Source organism: Budorcas taxicolor, chromosome 2, assembly GCF_023091745.1.
Source record: "Budorcas taxicolor isolate Tak-1 chromosome 2, Takin1.1, whole genome shotgun sequence".
Taxonomy (NCBI): domain Eukaryota; kingdom Metazoa; phylum Chordata; class Mammalia; order Artiodactyla; family Bovidae; genus Budorcas; species Budorcas taxicolor.
This window is the reverse complement of record NC_068911.1, coordinates 158,363,910-158,376,210: the sequence shown is the minus strand read 5'-3', so window position 1 is coordinate 158,376,210 and position 12,301 is coordinate 158,363,910. Positions and strand designations below refer to the sequence as shown.

The 12,301-nt window shown below is 41.7% G+C and overlaps 1 protein-coding gene across 1 annotated transcript in view; it reads right to left on the bottom strand.

Annotated features, from left to right (window-relative positions):
- NYAP2 (neuronal tyrosine-phosphorylated phosphoinositide-3-kinase adaptor 2) overlaps nucleotides 1–12,301 on the bottom strand; it is a 295,363-nt gene that overhangs the window by 113,974 nt on the left and 169,088 nt on the right. The window contains exon 3 of the mRNA XM_052636241.1: nucleotides 2,104–3,195. Within this exon, the coding sequence (XP_052492201.1) occupies nucleotides 2,104–3,195 (1,092 nt within the window). The remainder of the gene's footprint in view (nucleotides 1–2,103; nucleotides 3,196–12,301) is intronic.

Here is a 12,301-nt window from a genome sequence, read left to right as displayed (position 1 = left end):
ATACTTTTTCTAGCTAATTGGTATAACTGCCAGCTGGAGCTGTTAAGAAACCTCCAAAGAAACTGGTAGGTAAGGAGAACACTGGCTAATTTCACCAATTCTAGGATTAAACTTCTACTAATTTCATACCAACCAGTATGTACTTTAAGAGTAAAATCTTCTTCATAATTTTTTCCACCTTTCTCCAAAAAGCTTACTAGATCTATGTTTAAACCAAATCAATCATCCGGAATTGAAGACATGACAAAAAGACAAGACACCAAAGTTGAGCCCCACAGGTCAACAGGTGTCCAAAATGCTACTGGGAAGAGCAGAGAAATTGCTCCAGAAAGAATGAAGAGGCTGGGCCAAAGTGGAAACAACGCTCAGTGAATGTGTCTGGTAGTAAGAAGTTGATGTTTTCATAAATCTTTCTGATTAAAGAGGAAACAGATAAAAGTTGCTTATAACCACTAATGAATATGAATTATCTATGGAATTGCATCACCATCCTCATCAGACATGCTGAAGAGTTCTTTTCCTTTAAAGAAGTTTCTCAGTGTAACTGCATGAATGCCTGTGTGCTCAGTCACTCAGTCCTGACCCCAGGAACTGCAGCCTGCCAGACTCCTCTATCCAAGGAATTTTCCAGGTGAGGGCAGTGGAGCGGGTTGCCATTTCCTACTCCAGGGGATCTTCCCGATTAAAACTATGTCTCCTACGTTGGCTGGTGGAGTCTTTAGGAATCCTGTGATGGAATCATTTGAGATGTAAATGATTACTTTTCAGCTTAGGTGCCCTAAGACATTTTTAAATAAAGGAAAACAGTGTAATTTAATGAAATGAACATTGAGAAAACTGGGATCTGTTTTGACTTTACAATATCTTTAGGTAGTGATTTGGATCTCACAAAAGGATGAGTCATTCAGATAGAGACAATACCCGGTCTTTGAAATTCAGTGGTAAATATCATGTTCCCCACCTATTTATCATTAACAATCTTTCTGTAATTTATGTGTTGATAGATCTAGGAAAAGTACCATAGGAATAAGATGCTAATTACCAAGGGCTTTAAAAGGGAAACAGCAAGCCTAGTCTAGTTTAGCAGGAAGGTAGGTATATAGCAACATGGAGTATGCAGAGAGAATAATTTGTTGTTTTTAAAAAAGTAATAATTCTATCCAAATTGCTCTCTTTCCAGTAAAGCCTTTCTAATACAGATTTGCTTAAGCAGGTTTTTAATATAAGGTAATTTTAACACTTACCAATTCCATGTTTGAATGTATAATTTCCTGCCAAATCAAGACATACCTAAAAATTTTTATACTAGTATGTTTTCTTTGTTAGATTTCCAGGGGTCACTTAAGAATTGAGATCTTACACTTCATTTTAAATTTAAAACTGATTCCTCTTTTTAATATGTCATATTGTGCAGACCGCCACTTTCAGTTCTTTCAGAACACACTAGTTCCTTTTTTGTTTTGGCGGCTTAAAAAAAATGACACAAATATACTGCTTCGAAATTCTAGAAGACAGAAGTCCGAAACGCGCCTCACATGATTGAAATCAAGCCTGTCGGCTGGGCTCCCATTCTTTCTGAAGGTCTAGGAGAGAATGGGTTCCCTGGACTCTTCAACGTTCTAGAGGTTTCCTGATTTCTTGGCTCACAGCCCCCTCCCCCATCCTCAAAACCCGCATGTTCATCTCTCTGACTCAGACGGCCCTGCCTCTGTCTTTCACTTCTAAGGACCTGTAAGAAGGCAGTATTTCCTTTGGTATGGTGAAAATAAAATCACGCATCTTCAGCTTTCAACTAAAAAGACCAAAGCTCACTTTGTTGCTGTGTCGCTAAGTCCCGTCCTCTGCGACCCCCTGGACTGTAGCCCATCAGACTCCTCTGTTCATGGGCTTTCCCGGGCATGAATACTGGAGTGGGTTGCCGTTTCCTTCTCCAGGGGCTCTTCCCGACCCAGGGATCAAACCCGAGTCTCCTGCATTTGCAGTCGGATTCTTTACCACTGAGCCACCTGGGAAGCCGCCACAAGTTCACATACCACGTGCCTTATCTGTACATCAAGGGCTTCCTTGCACTCAAGTCACAAAGGACAGTGTCTGTGCACTTACTCTCTGCAGGTTCTTTAGAGCGGCGGCCGCTGGACGACTTCCTCAGCAGGCTGCGCCCCGAGGTAAAGAGGCTGGTTAACTCTTCCAAAGGACTCGTGGGGGTTCTGGACCGGGAGCCGCTCGGAGCCGAGCCGTAGGTATTGACCGCGGCGTTGACCATCTTGCTCCCGTCTGACACCGGTCTGGGGGTGGAGTGAGGCACTGATGGCGAGCTCCTGGAGAGGCTGCCCGAATGCACGGCGTCGTAGGGCGGGGGCCTTTTGAGGCTGAGCGGGGTCAGGGACCTGCCCATGCTGACAGGCGATGGGGAAGCGGAGTGACTTTTGGGGTAGCCGTGCGGAGACTGTGTTCGGTACAGAGTGGAGGGCGGGGGAGGGGACGAGGAGAGCACGGAGGCGGCGGGAACTGGCCCCAGGGCTCCAGCCTGGTCTTTCTCCAGTTTGGCGTGGCTGGAGGCATGCGATGGCAAGGAGGATGGAGAGGCCCCGGCCTGCTGTTTCATATAAGACACGTTTTCCAACACTGGAAGCTTGGTGACCTCCAGAGGGGTAAGCGGAGACTCATCCGAGTTGGGCGAGCACTGCACCGGGGCCGGGGGGAACACCAGCAGCGGGGGTCTATGAGACAGCAGGTTGGGAAAGGGCGGGGGGATGTCACAGAGCAAACCCTTTGGAGTACATGGCACTGAGGACTTGGCCAAGTCCAGGTCAGGCACCGTGGGAGTAGCACACTGTGAAGAACAGCTGTGATGGTCGAGGTCACATTTTGAGTCTTGGCCTAGATCGTCAAAAATGGGGTATTTCATTTCTTCATAGACGGCCTCACTCTGGTCCTCATCGTCCTTCCGGAAGTCTCTGAGAATGTTCCCCACCATCTCAATGTACACGGGCTCTTCCTCCTCGGGGTCCCCTGCGGGGCTGCTGACCTGGCAGAGCGAGGAGTCCCGCGGGAGTGAGGTCCTCCTGGGTCCGTGCTTTTTGATATACGTTTCGTCAAAAGATGTGCTGAGCTGAGTGTTTGGGTTCCGTTTTGGTTTGGGAGGAGGAATCTTCTTTGAATATTCATCACTGTGGGGTCTTGGTTTGGTTGACACTAAAAGAAGAAGAAGAAAAAAACAGTGAAACAGATGATTACAATAGTAAAACTTTCAGATATGACTTGAAAGTGGCTTTCCTACTCTATTGAGAAGGAAATGGCAACCCACTCCAGTATTCTTGCCTGGAGAATCCCATGGATGGAGGAGCCTGGCAGGCTACAGTCCATGGGGTCACAAAGAGTCAGACACCACTAAGCTGCTAACACTTTACTACTCTAAACGTTTGAGGGAAGGGGTAACGTGAATCATTTCTAGATGGAGGCATAGACTAAAACTCCAACAGAAATCAAACATTTCAATATTTAGAAAAACATGTTGTGAAAACCGTAGTAATATTTATCTTCAAATTAATATTAATAATCCAACACTGATAAATGCATTAAGGCCAGAACTCTTCACCACTGTCTTAGAATTTCTAAATAAAAGCTTTCAGATGACACAAATTGGATAAAAACAATCACATATTTGATAAAAATCAACCTCCACCAATTAAGCAACAAAGAAACTTAAGGAAAAAAACAAACAGAGTTTCTGTTAGAACAAATGGTTATAATAACACCATGGGGACTGTGCCCTTTTAATGATATGGCTATTACACATGATCACATCTTGCTTTCATTTGGGATAAAAATGTTCCAGCCTGCTAGACTTAATCTCTGTCTTGGTTCAGACAAATAACTTTTATACAGATGGGGCTGATACATCAGGGGAAATTGATGTGAACATCTTATGAGGCTAGACAAGTTAATCTCCAAATCTCCAGGTAGTGTTGATTATGGGGTATTCTGTTTTTGTTCAGAAGGTCTCTCATGATATCCTAAATGCTGTCTTGGAATGAATTTATTGCCCTGACACATCAGAAGCCCCTAGAGAGTTTTACAAGAGAATAATCCAGAGAATGATGTGCAAGCTTCAAGAAAAAGCTCTGGAAACTCACAATAGACGTACATACAAGTATATTCCACAGCCTGCTGGAAGTCCTCCTTGTAATGGAGCATAAACTTTTGGCTCCATCCAGGAGGGCCAAACAGGCAATGTGTCTATGACTGCAATCAATTGTGCAGCATGCAGGGAACGTACTGAAGTCTTGTTATTATCTCATTATTGCATTGTGCTGATACATAATTACAATGATTATCATTTTTATCCAGTGTGGCATAATGTAGTTCATTGTGGTAAGTGATAGCATACAATGTAAGTTGACAGTGTAGTTTATAGGTATAAAATTAGGAGAAAAGAGCAGACTTCTCTATAATTTGCAGCTTGAAGGAAAAGGAGGTCTCAAGGCACAAAGCAGGAAATACCCCAAATTTCCTTAGTTTTGTTTTTCAATTAGTATAACTTATGACACAGAAAGTCTTCTAAAACTTACTATAGGAGAATCAAGTGCTTGAAGTTTATTTATGTGGCTTCCCGAAACATCAATCATACCTTCTGAGAAAGAGAACCCATCAAATACTCTAGCAGTGGCTATATTGCTCACTTCTTTTCTAGGTCATTCTGCTTTCAAACATTCTGCTCCATTGTTCCCATGATGATTTTTTTCACTCACTACAATCAAACAGCTTGTTGAAGGGAAGTTTCTTACTATTACGTAGACTTTTCCTTTAACTTACAGTAGGAAAAAACTAGATGCCATTTCCAGGGGGGTGATACAGCAGTAGAGCCTTTTCATGTCAAATAAGAAAAGTCTAGGGACATAATGGGATGAAAACGACCCAGAAGATTCTTTAGGCAGGACTCAGAGTGACTAATAGTTCCTCTCTGTATCTCCTACTGGTAATACATTTTTATTGGTTTTGAAATCTACCATGCATGTCCACTTTATATGGTTTAAATAAATCATCAAATCATATCAAAAAATCTGGGCCCAAATAAAGTAAAACCATAAATTAATGAGTAAGATTGACTTTGAATTGGAAGGGACTTTGAAAGAGCCAAGAATTAAAAGTCCACCCAGGCTATTCTTCTGTAGCTTGTTTCTTCCCACCTCAGCTTGTCATCCTAGACTGCGTAACTCACCCTCTAGGAATACTTGCCACTGAGTATGGAGTTATAGGAATTGAATGGCATGGGAAGTAGCAAGTCATTCTGTAAATTGAGGGTTAATCTAAAGTTAGGAATGAATGTGTGTCCATGAGACGGGTAACTTCATGATTTGAGAATTATCATACTTAGAATAAGACTTTCATTTTTCTGATTCCTAAATTATAATTCACTGCTGTTTTTTTTTTTTTTTTTTACCTTCCTGTAAATTATAATACCAGCATAGACTTGGGTAGTTGTATGGAGAGAATTAACAGGACAAGCAGAACACAAGCATCTACTGAGCCCAGACCTAAGTAGAAACACTGCATTGAGGGAAGACTACAGCCCAGGATTCCCAGGAACCCAGAGGTCAGGGTAGAGCTGAAAGTGACATGATATTCCGGGAAGTGGAAGCATCAGTCTCTTCCCTGGAACCAGCATCCCTCTTCCCACATAGAGTAGAATGTGGCCTTTGGAACAGGCAAGACCGATGCTTGGGTTGCACTCAAAATATAAGCAAATGACACTAGTTTTGTTTGCCAAAATAAACAGAAAAAAATGAAATAAAGACCCACCATATCTATGAAATAATGGAAGAAAGAAAAAGATTCTATTCTATAACACACATAGTTAGAATAAAGATAACTGTTCATTATGAGGGCTTCCCAGGTGGCGCAGTGATAAATGATCCACCTACCAATGCAGGAAATGTGGGTTGATCCCTGGGTCAAAAGATGCTCTGGAGAAGGAAATGGCAACTCACTCCAGTATTCTTGCCTGGAAAGTCCCATGGACAGAAGAGCCTGGAGGACTGCACTTCATGGGGTCTCAAAAGAGTCAGACATGACTTAGCGACTAAAAAAGTTCATTAGGAAGGAATTTAGATAATTTATTTGTACTGTGAGGACAACTTTAATACCAAACCAAGTACAGATATTATCTGACAAGGGGAATTATATATGTGACTCTTGTGATGAATCTAAGATAATCAAAGTTGACAGTTGCTATGGACTGAATTCTGTCCCCGGCAAATTATTTCCTTGAAGTCCTAATGTCCAATGTGATGTTACTTGGAGGGAGATCCTTTAGTGATAATTAGGTCATGAAGTCATGAGGGCTGGGTCCTCCTGATGGAAGAGATTAGTGATCTTATAAGAAGCATCATCAGAGAGCATTTTCATTGTCTCATTCTCTTCACCATGTGAGGACACAGTGAAAAGATTGCCAGCTGCTAGGAAGGAAGAGGGACATGGCAACCCACTCCAGTGTTCTTGCCTGGAGAATCCCAGGGACGGGGGAGCCTGGTGGGCTACCGTCTATGGGGTCACACAGAGTTGGACACGACTGAAGTGACTTAGCAGCAGCAGCAGCAGGCAGGAAGAGTATTCTCAGCAGAAACAATGTTAGTACCTTGATCTTGGACATCTGCCCTCAAGAACTATGAGAAAATAAATATCTGCTGTTTAAGCCACCTAGTCCATGGAATTTTGTTATGTCAACTTGAGATGACTTAGACAACAGAATACTGATTAAACCTAGATCTGATAGACAGAGTGCCTGATGAACTATGGACGGAAGTTCGTGACATTGTACAGGAGACAGGAAGCAAGACCATCCCCAAGAAAAAGAAATGCAAAAAAGCAAAATGGTTGTCTGAGGAGGCCTTACAAATAGCTGTGAAAAGAAGGGAGTAAAAAGCAAAGTAGAAAAGCAAAGGCATACCCATTTGAATGCAGAGTTCCAAAGAATAGCAAGGAGACACAAGAAAGCCTTCCTCAGCAATCAATGCAAAGAAATAGAGGAAAACAATAGAATGGGAAAGACTAGAGATCTCTTCAAGAAAATTAGAGACACCAAGGGCACATTTCATGCAAATATGGGCTCGATAAAGGACAGATGGTAGGGACCTAACAGAAGCAGAAGATATTAAGAAGAGGTGGCAAGAATACACGGAAGAACTGTACAAAAAAGATCTTCACGACCCAGATAATCACGATGGTGTGATCACTCACCTAGAGCCAGACATCCTGGCATATGAAGTAAAGTGGGCCTTAGGAAGCATCACTATGAACAAAGCTAGTGGAGGAAATGGAATTCAGGTTGAGCTATTTCAAATCCTGAAAGATGATGCTGTGAAAGTGCTGCACTCAATACCCGAGCAAATTTGGAAAACTCAGCAGTGGCCACAGGACTTGAAAAGTTTTCATTCCAATCCCAAAGAAAGGCAATGCCAAAAAATGCTCAGACTACTGCACAATTGCACTCATCTCACACGCTAGTAAAGTGATGCTTAAAATTCTCCAAGCCAGGCTTCAGCAATACGTGAACCGTGAACTCCCTGATGTTCAAGCTGGTTTTAGAAAAGGCAGAGGAACCAGTATCAAATTGCCGACATCTGCTGGATCATGGAAAAAGCAAGAGAGTTCCAGAAAAACATCTATTTCTGCTTTATTGACTATGCCAAAGCCTTTGACTGTGTGGATCACAATAAACTGTGGACAATTCTGAAAGAGATGGGAATACCAGACCACCTGACCTGCCTCTTGAGAAACCTGGATGCAGGTCAGGAAGCAACAGTTAGAACTGGACATGGAACAACAGACTGGTTCCAAATAGGAAAAGGAGTACGTCAAGGCTGTATATTGTCACCCTGCTCATTTAACTTATATGCAGAGTACATCATGAGAAACGCTGGACTGGAAGAAGCCCAAGCTGGAATCAAGATTGCCGGGAAAAATATCAATAACTTCAGGTATGTAGATGACACCACCTTTATGGCAAAAAGTGAAGAAGAACTAAAAAGCCTGTTGATGAAAGTGAAAGAGGAGAGTGAAAAAGTTGGCTTAAAGCTCAACATTCAGAAAACGAAGATCATGGCATCCAGTCCCATCACTTCATGGCAAATAGATGGGGAAACAGTGGAAACAGTGGCTGACTTTATTTTCCTGGGCTCCAAAATCACTGCACATGGTGATTGCAGCCATGAAATTAACAGACACTTACTCCTTGGAAGGAGTGTTATGACCAACCTAGACAGCATATTGAAAAGCAGAGACATTACTTTGTCAACAAAGGTCCATCTAGTCAAGGCTATGGTTTTTCCAGTGGTCATGTATGGATGTGAGAGTTGGACTGTGAAGAAAGCTGTGCACAGTAGAATTGATGCTTTTGAACTGTGGTGTTGGAGAAGACTCTTGAGAGTCCCTTGGACTGCAAGGAGATCCAACCAGTCTATCCTTAAGGAGATCAGTCCTGGGTGTTCATTAGAAGGACTGATGTTGAAGCTGAAACTCCAATACTTTGGCCACCTGATGCGAAGAGCTAACTCATTTGTGAAGACCCTGACTCTGGGAAAGATTGAGGGCAAGAGGAGAAGGGGATGACAGAGGATGAGATGTTTGGATGGCATCACCAATTCAATGGACATGGGTTTGGGTGGACTCCTGGTGTTGGTGATGGACAGGGAGGCCTGGTGTGCTGCAGTTCACAGGGTCGCAAAGAGTTGGACATGACTGAGCAACTGAATTGATTGATTGAATGAAACACCCTATAAAGTCAAGTACCCACTCTTTCATCTTCTGGCATTGTAATACTTTAACAAGCTTTGTTACTTTAAGAATTAATATAACTCTTTCCCAGTCTTTTGGGCTTCCTTCGTAGCTCAGTTGGTATTCTTTACCAATTTGCCTGCAATCCAGGAGACCCGAGTTCAATACCTAGGTCAGGAAGATCCCCTGGAGAAGGATATGGCCACCCACTCCAGTATTCTTGCCTGGAGAATTCTTTTGGATGCAATTTGCACCTTCCCTTGCCCGATACTCCTCAACCACCGAAGCCACATTAGAGAGCATATTATAGCTGAATACAGAGATGCTGATCTAAGGTACCCACCCAGGAGCATCCTTCCCTGCCCACTGCTTGTTATTATGGTTCTTCTCTATCTGATAATCCAACCTCTGATTTATGCCAAGGCACATGTCATGCTATTTAATGAGACCCACTTTCTAGATATTCTTTGTTTTCTGTTGTTGCTTCCTGTGGCTTATAGACGCTCTGCTCCACTGGGTTGGGTGTGTTCTCCTGCCTGTCATCGAAAGCAATTCTCCAGCCATCCTTGCCCAGATAATCCTTCATTATCTGGTCAAGCTTCTTCCCTCCCCCTTTCCTTGTGTGGTGAAAGAGCCTAAGGCAAGCAGATTCATATAATTCAAGCACACTTTATTTCCTGCTCCTCTTCCTTTGTTTGATTTAAATCAAGATGAGAGTATTGAGGATTATTTAGTGAGTAAAGCAATATGTAAACTACAGACAATGAGGATGAACAAATAGATTCATTGCTTCAATTTCAGGAGACTTTTATTCCAGGCAATGTCTGGTTCCCATTGCACACCACCCCCCCGCCCCCCTTACACATCATGATTCTCTCTGAAAAGTCAGAAGAGGGAATCATTTCATCTCTAATGAACTGATTTTTCTCTGCATTTGCAACTTATCATTTGGTTTCACCTTATTCCAAGTATTGAGTAAATAATTCATTGAGCAATGAATTTTGTTTCAGCTGTCATATATGCTTTGTTTGTTTGCGTACCCAAAGAAGGAAAAGACTGAAATTTTTAGCAACATTGTCCTATGATTCATTCTAGTTTAACATCACTCTAGAGAACTAAAAATTAACTAAAAATTCATGTTTTAAAAATTATTTCTTTAGAAGGGGTTTAAAAATAGTCTTATTCTACATACATAGATGATGAAATTCTACTAATAACTGTTCATAAAAATTGCATTGAAGAGTCCAACATTTAACCTAATTCAACCGTAATAAAAAGGTGACTTTTATTGCACTTGAATGAATTGTAAATTATTTCTAATAAGACCAAAGATAGAAGCAGTAATCCCTGTTCAGCTCCAGAACACAAACTATGCTTAAAATAGTATAATGACAGTAGCATTGAATAAGCAGAAAGTGACATTTTTGAAATGAAATATCTGAGCACAAAGATTATGTATGGCTTTCAGTCATGCCCAAATGATCTGTCTTTCACAGTTAATTTTGGAAATTCACCATGTCCCTTGTCAAACTATCCTTCTGACATATTTTCCCTTATTAAAGAAAGAGTAATGAATAACCAGACTTTAGTGTCTATGCATGTTCTTGATGCAAGAAGTGAGAAAAGAGACAACACAGGTGAGTATCTCCCCTGATGAAAAGTCCCTTTGATCACAGATTCCCAGAATTTGAAAGGGTCTTAGAGATTATCCAACCCAAACTTCATATACTACTGATGAAGAAATATAAATTCCTTATCAACTACTTAAAAAAATCTCAAAGTCAATACAATATTTTATACCTTTTAAAACAAAGGAAAAGAAAAAGGGAAAACAACTCTAAAATTCATTATTTTGTATATGATCAAAAGTATCACTTAGAAAGGTCGTCCTCACCCATGCTATAATGGCACTATTATGTGGTTTGGTTATAGAGGTATACTTAAATAGCTCTGGCTACAGAATTATATTTAAATGGGTCGTTCAAACTGGGAAATGAGTGTCCAGTGAACAGAAGTTATGGCCAAATTACAAAATACTGAACTGGCTGATTCTAGATGGTGAGAGACACATTTCCCACTTTCAGCAGAATTCTGCTCACAATAACTCTCTTTTCACAACTCAGAATTTCAGAAGTTTTAAGAATATTTTTGTGTTCACAGTCACAACCCCCATAATAGCATCCACAAAATTGTTCTTTCCTATTTTGTTTTATTTTTTTAAATGAAGGTGTTTATAAAGGGATGGGAGTTACAAATACTCTTGTTTTGTTTACAGTAGGACCAAGAAAGCGTGAAAGTATACAAACAGGATCAGATTTAGAATTGTAGTATTTGTGCTATTTGTACCATCCTAGATCTGCCAACAATGAAAACACAAGACTCAGATCAAAGTTTGGATTGAAACAGTGTAAGACATGGAACTGGCTCACCATTATGGTCTTAAAGTTGAGTGTGACTGAGAGTCTTGGCTTAAATTAGATACATTTCTTGAGAACAAGGAAAGATGACTCAGAGGGAAGAGTTAAGAGCTTAGAGAGAAAAATTACAGAACCCAAACTGGGGAGCAGAACTGGGCTCTAATCAATAAATTCTTCTGGAGACATCACTTTGCTGACAAAGGTCCATCTAGACAAAGCTATTGTTTTTCCCGTAGTCATATATGGATGTGAGAGTTGGACCATAAGGAAGGCTGAGTGCCAAAGAACTGATGCTTTCAAATTGTGGAGCTGGAGAAGACTCTTGAGAAACCCCTGGACTGCAAGGATATCAAACCAGTCAATCGTAAAGGAAATCAACCCTGAATATTCATTGGAAGGACTGATATTGAAGCTGAAGCTCCAATACTTTCTCCACCTGATATGAAGAGCCCACTCATTGGAAATGATCCTGATGCTTGGGGAGACTGAAGGCAAAAGGAGAAGGAGGACAGCAAAGGATGAGAGTATCACTGATGCTATGGACATGAATTTGAGCAAACTCTGAGAGATAGTGACGGAGAGAGGAGCTTAGCATGCTGCAGTCCACAGAGTCAAAGAGTAGGATACAATTTAGTGACTGAATAACAAGAATAGGAAGAACTGTTCAGTTCAGTTCAGTCGCTCAGTCGTGTCCGACTCTTTGCAACCCCATGAATCGCAGCATGCCAGGCCTCCTTGTCCATCACCAACTCCTGCAGTTCACTCAGACTCGCATCCATCGAGTCAGTGATGCCATCCAGCCATCTCATCCTCAGTCGTCCCCTTCTTCTCCTGTCCCCAATCCCTTCCAGCATCAGAGTCTTTTCCAATGAGTCAACCCTTCACATGAGGTGGCCAAAGTACTGGAGTCTCAGCTTTAGCATCATTCCTTCCAAAGAAATCCCAGGGTTGATCTCCTTCAGAATGGACTTGTTGGATCTCCTTGCAGTCCAAGGGACTCTCAAGGGTCTTCTCCAACACCATATTTCAAAAGCATCAATTCTTCGGTGCTCAGCCTTCTTCACAGTCCAGCTCTCACATCCATACACGACCACTGGAATAAACATAGC